This window comes from Hipposideros armiger, unplaced genomic scaffold (assembly GCF_001890085.2).
Source record: "Hipposideros armiger isolate ML-2016 unplaced genomic scaffold, ASM189008v1 scaffold_426, whole genome shotgun sequence".
NCBI lineage: Eukaryota > Metazoa > Chordata > Mammalia > Chiroptera > Hipposideridae > Hipposideros > Hipposideros armiger.
In genome coordinates this window covers 282,595-293,894 of record NW_017731776.1, presented here as the reverse complement: position 1 = coordinate 293,894, position 11,300 = coordinate 282,595, and the positions used below count along the sequence as shown (strand labels likewise).

General features: G+C 56.4%; 1 protein-coding gene across 6 annotated transcripts in view; it reads right to left on the bottom strand.

Moving 5' to 3' along the window:
* Positions 1 to 282: 282 nt before the first annotated feature.
* Positions 283 to 11,300, bottom strand: part of CYTH4 (cytohesin 4) — a 29,675-nt gene continuing 18,657 nt past the window's right edge. For 4 of the 6 annotated variants that reach the window (XM_019664676.1, XM_019664677.1, XM_019664678.1 and 1 more), the window contains 5 exons: positions 5,800 to 5,911; positions 4,239 to 4,315; positions 3,805 to 3,876; positions 3,320 to 3,474; positions 283 to 2,060 (listed from right to left, as the gene is read on the bottom strand). In XM_019664676.1, coding sequence (XP_019520221.1) covers positions 1,988 to 2,060; positions 3,320 to 3,474; positions 3,805 to 3,876; positions 4,239 to 4,315; positions 5,800 to 5,911 — 489 coding nt within the window. In that variant the 3' untranslated portion in view covers positions 283 to 1,987. Of the gene's footprint in view, positions 2,061 to 2,348; positions 2,433 to 3,062; positions 3,176 to 3,319; positions 3,475 to 3,804; positions 3,877 to 4,238; positions 4,316 to 5,799; positions 5,912 to 11,300 lie in introns of all 6 variants that reach the window. The other 2 variants (XR_002126466.1, XR_002126467.1) reach the window with 2 other exon arrangements.

The window sequence follows — 11,300 nt, the reverse complement described above, 5'->3', positions numbered from 1 at the left end:
TTAGACAGTGCTGCCTGTTGGAAAGTTCTTTTGCCTTCCTCCAGCCTAGGCAGAACCAGTTCACCCTGCCCCTGATCAGAGGGAGTTCTGTGGCAAATCTCGCTCCCAGGGATGTCTGCCCAGTGTGGCAGCCCCAGTGTCCCGAGGATGAGGGTCCAGAGCCCTTCAAGTGCTCTCTTCCACGTCTGGCCCTCCCGCCCTCAGCTGGGAAGGCGATGAAGGTGAAGGACCAGGGTGGAGCCAAGGATGGCAGATGGGGTCACAGATAGGACAGAGCTCCACTCACAAGGTGGATCACGAGCTTTATTCTCTCTTCTGAGTGATTCCCAAACAGTCACTCATGCCCAGAAAATCACTGATTCCGCCCCCTCAATGATGGGGGAGGAGCTGAGGACCAGAGAGGGGAAGGGAGTGGACTAAGATCACACAGCCAGTACATGCCTGTGGCAGGAGAGGACCTCAGACCCCATGAGCCTTAGACCAGTGCTCCTCCCCTGGACCCTGGATGCCCCTTAATGGGCCAATGAGGTGGCAGAGGTGGCACTTAGCCCCAGGCTGACATGGGATCTGTGGAAGTCCTGAAACATCCTGCACGGCTTCCTCCTGCACCCCCCAACCCAGATCCTCTTCAGTGCAATATAATTACAGGCACTTGCACACTCCCAGAAACAAGGGTCTTACCACTTCACAAGGCATCCTGACCGTGTGGAAGGCGTGCATGTGGGGGTGGGAGTGGAGGAGAGGAGAGGTTGTCTCCCCTCCCCTGGGGAACCACCTTGCTCCCGCTTGCCCACTCAGGCTAGCGTTGGGGCAGAGACAACCCCATATATCCTGCTTTCCTGCCAGGGAACTTCCCTCCAGGGGCTCCCCCAGGGCCCCAGTGAGGGGGTGAGAAGTGCTTCTGAGAATTCACGGAATCCTCCTCCAGGCTGGGGCCTCCCTGGAGACAGAGCTGCCTGCCAGTGTGCTGGGAAGTCAGCTCAACTGTCTATAGTGCTGCTGCAGAGGGTTTCGGGATGTGAAGACCCAGCTAGGCGCCCCTTACCACCAAGGGACTCCAGCTCAGCAGTCTCGCAGGAAAGCCTTGGCTGAGACTGCCTCGAACTTTTGTGTCACTCATTCGCTTGGCTACTGCCTCCAGGAAGTCCTCCTGGTAACCACATCCACAAAGCTCTCTCTTTTCGGCTTCTTGATTGTACCCCTTGGGCTGCTTGAGTACATCTGTCTGGGATGTTCTCACACATTTTCTTGAGGTGTCCCACCTGGCCCTCCCCTGAAATGGACATCCTGAGGGTAGAACCCACTCTGCTCTCAGCTCCCAGCAGCTTTCAGTCCAGAGTCCCCTCCAGGTCAGTCAACAAGTGCAGACATCTCCAGCCAGAAGATCCTTAGGGAGGCCTGGTGCACTCTTGTCCTTCTGCCTGGAGAAAGCAGTCCAGCCACTGGAACCTGCACTGGGGTTGTGCCTACTGTGACCAGGCAGTATGGCCGGGAGCACAGAGCCTGAGGGCCCGAGACATTTCTATCCAAACACCACAGCGTTCCAAGAACCAGAGGAGGAGTGTGACTTGGGCAGAGGGCACACAGCGCTCTGGAAACGGAGCTCAGGAACCTCACAGTCCTTCCTACTGTGAGGACTGGCGGTATTTCGGAGTGCAAGGAGACATTCACAGAAGAGGAAACTGAGGCCCAGAAGGAGAACAGGGGGCCGGGTTCTGAGGCTGGTTTCTCTTCAGCTGTTTTCCTCAGGCCTTTCCTGGCAGCAGCTGGGTGCCAAGGGGCCTCATTGCTGGCTCTGAGCCCTTGGCAGTTCCCGCCCACCCTCCTGAGCTCTGTCTCCCCCATCTTGTCAACTTGAAGTAATGGGGGGAGGGTGACAGTGTCTGCAGGCCAGGACAGGGTGCCCTGGGTTGGGAGGTGGGTCTCTAGGTACCACAGTCATGGGGTTTCCTGGACGCCCAGCCCCCAGAGCCACCTCCCAGAAGGCTCACTGCTTGCTGGCAATCTTCTTCTTCCGAGCAGAGACCAGGTCGTAGAAGGGGACACGGGTGATGCTGGCTCTGGAAGGAGAGAAGCGAAAAGGTTTCAGGGCCGAGCTGGCCATCGAGGTGGTCTTATCTTCCAGGGCTTGTAACAGGGTGTGGGTGTCCCAGGGAGGGGTCAGCCTGCCCCTCTACAGGCGAGTCCAGCCTTGTTGGTCTAACCCAGAGTCCCATGGGCAGGGTCGGAGAAAGGGAAACTGAGAGCCTTGGGAATCCTGCCCCCAAATGTCCCTGGACCCCTCTTCAAACTCCCATCGAACTCTCCCATCGAAGGAGGTAGAAAGAGCCTGGGTAGAGTCAGCAGACCTGCTTGCTTGGCCTGGCTCTGTCCCTCACGGTCTATGTGGCCCTGGGCCAGTGCCTTCCCTCTCTGGACCTCAGTTTCCTCATCTGTAAAATGGAGGTGAGAATGGATTTGGCCTGGCAGCCTCATAGGGATGCTGCAAAGCCTGAGGGAAAAGACCCTGCGAGTCTCTGGGACATGGCCCAGGTCTAGAGCCTAGTCCTGTGTCCTTCTCTGGTCTACAGGGTGCGCCCTTGCCTGCATCTCCCCACTAAATCAGAGTCAAGGTTGTCATCCTGCTCCTCACCCAGCTCCCTTTTACTCTCCCTCCGTTGCCTGTCTTGGTAAAACCAGCCCCTCCACTGTGCCTTTCTCACCTGGCTACACCCCTTCTCTATTTACCAGTCTGTGGCTCCCCAGTGCCCACAGGAGAAACCCTATCTTGTTGCCATGGCGACCAGGCCTTGCCACCCTCTGCGGCTTCATCTCCCACGGCTCAGCCCCCACAGAGCCCCGTCCCTGCACAGCCAGGCCCCTGCACTGCTTGGCATTGCCCGCCCCCACACTGCCCAGCAGCAGCTACCCAGGACTTGGAGGTGCTGTCCAGGAGGGCCACACACCGACTTGCCCTCCTATCTTTGCCTGTCTGCATTGGTCCTTCCACCTGGAAAACCCTTCCCTTCATCTCCAGCAGGTCTTCCCAGGCCTTAACAAGAACGCCATTCCCGAGCACTTACCAAGTGCCAGGTGCTGGGCTAAGAGCTTTACGTGCCATGTCTCGCTTGCTCCTCCCACCAGCCCCATGAAGTTGGTGCCTCACTCCCCTGTGTCCTGGGGCCTGGCATTGTGCCTGCACAGAGGAGGTGCTCACAGAACATCGGTGGGAGGGATTTTCATTCCAGAAACAGGAGGGAGATTTCAGACAAGGACACAAGGCCCCGAGAGAAGCAGGGACTTCTGGGAAGGGACAGGAAGCCCACCCCTCACCCCTTACCGGATGGCCTCGATCCATTGGTCCCGCTCCTCGGCACTGGAGGCCGAGATCCGGTAAGACTCATGCTTGCCCTCCACCACCTTGCCGTCACCATCTGTCTTGCAGGCTTTTATCTTCTGGCCCCGGCAGCTGGGGTTGTAGAGCTCCAGGCAGAACTGTGGGGAGGTGGCCAGGTGAGGGGAGGGGCCGGGGTGGGAGGAGAGGGCAGCTGGGGTGGGCTCTCCAGGAGCCTCAGAGAGGACTAGATACTTGGGCAAGACCAGAGCTCCGACAAGCAGCAGCACAGCCACCCGCCCCAGGCCTGCTTCCTGTGAGAGGGGAAGGGGCAGGCAAAGGGTCCATGGCCCCAGGAGGGAGACTGAGGCAACCCTGAGCTCCCAGGAAGGTGTGCTAGCCTCCTGGAGAGCCCAGCTACCCTCTCCCCGCACCTTGTTTCAGAAATTCTCCCAGCTGCTCTGGCCTCAGGCCCCCACCCCAACACTTACTGGCTTCTTGGGGTCATCCACCTTCTGCACTGAGAGGTTCTCAAGGGGTATGATTCCCCGTGGCTCCTTGTCCTGCAAGGAAACAGGAGGGAACTTCAGGCTCAGCAAAGGGAGCCTTGAGGCAGAAGACAGGGAGTGAACTTGGGCTTCTCAAACCCAGGAGGAGTGCACCCAATTCCCAGACTCTGTGCAGCCCTGGAAAGTTACGGGGAGCAGCACGGGAAGAGCCCTGGCTGGGAGTTAGGAGACCTGATTTTAAGCCCTGCCTCTGCCTTGGCCCTTGGCGCAGCCCCTCCTCCTCTCTGTAGCTTAATTTTCCCCATCTGTGAAATGGGTGTGGAGGTGGACTGCATGAACTTAAAGGGGCCCCCAGCTCTACGAGTCAACTGCTTGGTGGGAGTCCGGAAGGGGGTGGGGGGCAGGGGCAGGCTCACAGTGGTGAACTCAAAGTAATAGAGGCAGCTGTCGGTCAGGATGAACCAGCGCCGTTTCCACGTCTTCACACGGCCCCCTGAAAGAGGTCAACAGCGGAGTCAGTCAGTCCTGGGCCACTGACACTTCCCTCTGCAAAAGAGTAGGGATGCCTCCCCCTGGGCTGTCACCTGAGCACCCTAACCCCAAGCCTGACACACTTTCCCCCACATCTGTCCCCTCTTCACTCAAAAACCTTAGTGGCTCCCGTCATCCCCAGGCTTCCCCTGAGCTGCTTCTACCCGACATTCGAGGCTCCCCCATGGTCAGGCCCCAGGACAGTGGCCGGCCGGTCCCTTTCCTGCTGCCTTACCCCCTCGGTTGAGCCCTTGGCCTGCTCCCTGCCTGGCGCTGGGCCAAGCATTTCCTTTTTCATTTGCCAGGCAATGTTCAAGAGGGTTCGAAAAATATTCACTGTTAACCCCCATGACCACCTACGAGGAGGGGACCATTAGCAACCCCGTTTTATAGATGGGGGGACCAAGTCTCTGTTCAGGGTCCTGCAGCAGAGCTGAGATTCAAACCCCAGTGTCCTAGCTCCACAGCCAAGGGCTTGGTCATTTTGCCACACGTGCAGCCCTCCCAGTGATTGTTTATCCTGCCCATTTCACAGCTCAGCTGGGACCTGCACACCCCCACACGTTTGTGTGCGCTGCGGTTGAGCAACCCAACACCAGCACACAGGTGGAGGGGCTGGGGCAGCTTAGAGACTCTCTGCGGCTGAGAACAGTCAGTTGGGCAAGAAGGGAGGCCGTGTGGTCTACAGGAGAAGGAAGGGATGGGATGTGGGCATGGAGAGGCGAAGGGCCTGCATGCACACCCCAGGCCAAGGCCCCCGCTCCAACACAAGGCGAGGCACTGTCCTCACCTGACTCTGAAGGCCACTGTGCCTGGCTGGGCTGCCCCTACTGGGTAGCACCCGTGAGTGTGAGTGGAGGCAGGGGCAGGTTTCTGGGCCCTGCGGTTCCCCTGTCAGATTCTGCAGCCGCAGTCCCCACTACCATAGCACCCACCCACAGCTTCTCTCTGCAAGTCCAAGGCCCTCCCTGCCCCCTAGTTGGGTTGAGGGAAGGCTCCCCTGAGCCACATCCTGTCGCACTCCCGTCCCCCATCCTTCAGGGGCACCCAATCCTTTGCCCACTAAAATCTGTCACTTGCTGGCTGTGTGGCCTTGGGCAGGTGCCCCAATGTCGCTGGCCCTTGGCTTCCTCAGAAGCCTCCCGGGAAGAGACAGAACTGCAATTGAAGGGTTCCTGGACCTGTCAGCCTCTTATACCCTGCTTGCTGTTCATCCTGCCCCTCCTCCACTGTCCCCTTAATTTCCAGGACAGACAGATGGAGAGACGGGGCAGGAAGATTGCTGCATTGGGAGTCAGGACACCTGGGGCCATCCCCACTCCACCCTGAGGCTGCATGTCAACTTGTGTGTGTGTGTCTGCAGTGTGCCCCAGTGTGCAGGCGTGTCCGTGTGTGTGCCTGCACGTGCATGAGTCTGTCCGCCGTGTGCCCGAGTGTGCATCTTACCCAGCTTGAGTAGCCAGCCCTCGCGGTCAGGGTTGAAGAAGGTGTGAGTGAGATCATTGCCATCGTCCTCAGGGATGGAGAAGGGCTCGCTCTTGATGCTGTCGAAGAGGTTCTGCCCCGAGAGGGAAGGACGGGAAAGGCCAGGCTGTGATGTCCGTCACAGTCTGGGGCCGGTGCCTGGCCTGACCTATGTGGCCTCGGGCAGGTCACTGGACCTTTGGGCAAACTCTTTCCGCTCCTGTTAGTTCATCGTTGGTCCCTGGCCTTCTTGGCGAAACCCTCCCTTGTTCCCCCGAGCCCACTGGTGCTCCCCGCCCCCACCCCCATGTCATGCTCCCTGCTGTGTTCTTAATACCTCAGAGAGACGGTGCCAGCTGCCTCACCCATGGCCCCCATGCTGTCAATATTTCAATGTCAGTTTGCTCACTGCGATGACCTCCCCAAATGGGGGTGCTCCTCTAGGGCAGACCTGGGTGTCATAACCCTCAGGCTTCCAGGGCCTGGGCTAAAGCAGGTTGGTAACTGTTTGCTGACCAAGTGGTTGATGGTCCCTTTCCCACGCCCCTCTAGCATTCCACACCAGTGGCATGAAAACACATGGCAGGACAAGAGCTTTGGCTTTGGTGTCAGGCCACCTTGGTTAAAATCCCAGCCCCGTCACTCAATGGCTGTGTCACCCTGGCCATGTCCCTCAACCTCTCTGAATTGCTGTGTCCTCATCCGATAAATGGAGAGAACAAGGCTGACTGGCCTGGGTTCTGGGGGAGTAAATGGACTACACAGGGTGAGAGCCCTGCCTCTGCCAGTCAGGGGAAAGTGACGAGGAAGGAGGGGTACAGCTCCCACCTACACCCCGACCACCTCTTCTGGGTCAGATGAGTGAGCCAAAGACAGTTATCCCTGTGTCTGAAGGTGTTGGAGACAAGGACACTCGGCTGGGACCTGTACACCCCCACACATGGTCATCTCTGTGTGTGTGTATGCACAAGCGTGTGTGTGTGCACATGTGTGCATGCGTGTGCACACACACACACACACATGCTGTGGGGCCGAGGTCAGGCCCTCCTTAGGCAATGCCCATGGGGAAGGGGTCTCCTTGTCTCCTTAGATGCAGGAGCAGAAGCTTCTAGATGCACCCTAGGTGGGGGGACACAGAGGAGCTACCGGGAGTTGGGGCTGGTTACCTGGGTAGAGGCCTGGCCAAAGGAGAGACTCAGGGTAGAATGCTGACCTTGGCTCTCAAGGGCAAAGGTCTGTTCTGGGTGGGTTCTGATTTTGGGTGTGAGGAGTTCCCAGATAGCAGATTTCAGTTCTCCATGGAGGACTTTCTAGCAGTTAGAGCTACTGAAATAATATGGAAGGAGCGACCTTGTAGGGTAATGAGTGCCTTGTCACTGGAGGTATGCACGCCAGAGCTGAGACCTCCCTGTGGGTGAGTTGTGGATGTAGGCGGTGGATCACCCTTTTGTGTTTTGAACCCTCTGGGGCACTGTGTTCCATGAAAAACATTCCAAACGGTCTAGTTCTGCTTATGAAAACCAGACACAATACTGGGCCTTCATCCTTAAGATAATTAAATAATTTCCTTCTGTTGCATTTGTGTGTGCTGCTGTTCAGATGATTTCTTCAAAATTTTAAATGAAAATTTTCACAAGTACTGTTTGATTCTCCCAAAGTTTTAGAAATGGCATTTGCTGGTTTTTAAAGGTGTTTTCTGACCTGGGAGCTAGAGCGGGGGTAGGGATGAGGTGGGTGGGGTGGGTGGGGAAGGGAGGGCAGAAGCAAGTTTTCCTGGTCTTGACAGAGGTCTCCAGAGTCCCTGGGCCCAGCCAGGTTGTGGGGGGCAGGGGTAGGGAAGAGCGGGAACCTCTTGCTTTTTTTGGAGCCCCTGCACCACCCCGGAGCAGCCAGGAAGCCCCGTTGCCCCTCCCACCCAGGTCCAGCCTGGCCCTGGGAATTCCCAAGTGGCACAGGCTGGTTAAACAAAGGCCTGCGGCAGCAAGGTCTTGTCAGCAAAGCTGTCAGTACAGACAAATATTTGGAAGGCCCAAGGAGGCGGGCAGGAGAGCAGACAGGCTGGGCCCTCGGCCTCCAAGGCGACTACAGGAAGCCCAGCAGCTTCTGCGGGTGCTATATGAGCCTGCACATTCTGCTCCCACAAAGAAAACAGCTCAACTCACCCACATTTCCTGTACTTGGTAAACACCGTCCCTGCTCCGTAAGAAACACCCCGACACCCACCACCACCAAGCCACTGGGTCGGGCTGTCTTCTCCCAGCTGGGTGGAGGTGATCAGACAGACAATGGCCATTTTCTAGTGGTTCTGCTGGCCTTGCATCTGTCTCTCCCCACCTTCTCAGTTTTCCTCTGGGGAATCACCCCCCCACCCCCCCACACACAACAGACACTGTCTGTCCAGGTTGCTCAGGGGGTTGACACCCACTGCCCCCCACCCCCAGGCTCCAGGGCGGGATGTGAATGACTCTCATCTAGCTGATCAGAGCATTTCATCCTGCTGGCCACAGTGACTGGTTCAGGGAGGGACATGTCACCCAAGCCATCCAATAAGCCATAATTCTGGGACTTTAGTTTAAGCTGCTAAGCATGATGGAAGCCTGGAGCTGCCTGGGTCATCTCTGCCACAACTTGGGAAGAGCCTGTTTGAGCGGGACGCTGAGACACTGGAGCAGGTTGCTGAGGGCTGAGAGGCCAGACCAAGTCCTGACCTCACTGCGTCCGGTTCTAGCCAAGCCTGAAGCTGATTGATCTGAAGCCAAATCGATCCCTGATCTTTTCCGTTACATGAGCTGAGATTCCTCTAGCCAGGGAGCGACTGTCAGCAGGGACCCATAGCCAAGTCCTCTGTCTCTAAATCGTGCCTCTATTTTCTGCAGAGGGAAGGGCTCTGGAGTCAAGATAGACGTGGGTTAGAATCTGAACTCCTCCCAAACTATGAGACCCCCGGACCAGCTACCTGTCTTGGAGCTCCGTTTCCTTCCGTGTAACTAGGGATGGTACCTGCTGCCTAATGAAAACACAAAGTAACTAGACCTGGGCCCAGACATGGTCAGTTCTGATGGAGTCACTGAGACAAGGACCCAGGAGGTCTGGGGCTGCCCACGGCGAAAGACGCCCTGAACTGGGAGATAGTTCTCCTGCCCAGGCCTCAGTTTCTCTGCCTGTAACCCCAGAGCCCTCTTTCTTCTCCTCCTCCACCCTAGCTCCTTCTCTGGGCAGCTCTCTCAAGGTGAGTGACTCCTCTCAGTATGTCTCTGGTCCCTGCCAAGTGCCAGGACTTGAAGTGCATGATCTCTGCTTCTCAGAAGAAGGGCGTAAAGTCAGTGTCATCAGCCCACTTTGCAGATGAAGAAACTGAGGCTCATACTCAGGGTCACACAACCATCAGGGCAGAGCTGGGATTTGACCTCTCGTCCTGAGTCCACACCCCTTCCCTTTGCCACGAGTCTCTTAAGCATCACGATGGCCAGAGCCAGCCCTGCTCGACCTGCCTGTGTCTCATTCCCACGGTGCACCTCTCCAAAGCCTTTCCCAGCTGCGCACCCTCACGGTCTGCGAGACCTTGGGGTGACCTCTGTTTAGGTAATGTATCTGCGTCAATTCAATTTCATAAATCAGGCTACTTAAAAGCATTACATGTCCTGGGCAGGGCCCAAGCTGCAGTAGCTTCGTGGAGAACCCTTCTGCAAAGTGGCAAACGTGGAATATCTGAAGGTGCTGAAAGCTGAGTCCTTGCTTTACATATGGGGAATATGAAGCCCAGAGAGAAGGTAAGAAGACACCCCAACCCTTTCCTTAATCCACCGCAGCGATCTGCAAACGCCTAGAACAGCAAGGGCCAGGCCTGTGTGGTTTTCTTTGGGCCCTGAGAAGCTTCTGGATTAATTAGCCCCTCCAATTACACGAGGCACTTGGCTAAAGACTAATCCTGTGAGCTGGGAGCTCAGAAGGTCAAGCCACTTACCTAATGTCACACAGCCAGAAAGTGGGGGAGCCGGGACTTGGATGTGGCTGTGAGACCAGCGCTGTGCTCTTTTCCCCACTTGGTCCCTGCCTCTCTTGGCTGCCAAGGAGGATAATAAACCCTTCCCAGACCTCCCAGGCAGAGCTTGAAGCTAAATTGAGATAATAGACCTGAAAGCCCTCTGAGGAGAAAGTCACAAGCTCTATACAAATGCAGCCTATTGTTATCAACAAAAGGCTTAAATTGGGAAAAATATCCAAGGAGGGAGATGTTGAAGGCTCTTTGGAGGCTGAAGCAATAATGTGGCACCTGGGAGATCCAGCAGGACAGGGTGCTGGCTTGTCATTAACTCATTAACTGCCAGCCGAGGTGTGCTCACCTTCCTGCCACGAGTGTCACAACGAGATGAGTCACCCGTTCTCAAGTGCCTTTTGTGTTTCAGCCATTTTACTAAGTGCCGGGGTTTTAAAATTATTTTTAATTATTCTTAATAGTAACATAAGCCACCATTTAGAGCCTGTACTATGTACCTGGCATGAGCTGTGCCCTTTACATTAAAAAAAAATTACTACTCATAGCAGCTCTGTGACACTGGCGCCATTATCCCCATTCTCCTGGTTGAGGGAATGGTGGCTTGGAGAAGGTGAGTCATTACCCAAGGTCACCCAGAGGGCAAATGGGGTGGGGGTAGAGATTTCACCTGAGCTCCTCACCATGATAAATTTTCTCTTCTGGGGACAAAGAGGGGCGGTGGGCTAAGGTGGCCCTTCTCAAACAAGGAGGGGGCGCGAAAATCATTCCAGACCCAAGCGCCCCCACAGACTTCTGTGACAGGAGGTACACAGGGTGCTAAGCTGGGAGAGTGGGGTTCATACCCTCTCCCCCTTCCTGCCGGGCTTTGACCTGGACAGGACTGAAGCTCATTGATTTCTGGGGTGTCTCTCATCCTAGAAATGAACTGCCGATTCATTTTTGCAGAACCAGGCTCTGAATCTCACTCCTGTGGTCACAGAACTGTCCCTGGCTCCCTGTTGCCCACGGGAAACAGACAAACTCCTGCGGCTGCTGCTTAAAGCCCTGGACACTCTGGCCCCACCTTGCCACCCATCCCTGTCCATACGCTCCTACACTCCAGCCAGCCACTCTGGGTGGCCCCCCGCTTTCCCAGCCATGCCGGGCCTGGGTTCTGGCCATTTCTTCTTTCTGGGGTGTCCTTTCCCTGCTTCTCTGGGGAAACTCCATTCAACCTTCAAGGCCCAGTTCCAAAGTCACCTCTGTGGAGTCTTCTCAGGTGGCACCTTTCCCTTGCCCCCAAGATAGTGATAGCATTGTCCTCTGTGGGTGCACAGCGGTGCTCCCATAGTTAGCACGGCATGAGTCACCCAGGGTTGTAATTCGCGTGTGTATCATCTTTCCACCAGACTCTGAACTTGGCCTGGGTAGCTTGACTCATCCCCGGTGCCCCATGCCAGGCAGAGGGCCTGGTGCAGTGTGGCAGGGCTGGCGACTGTTAGATGAG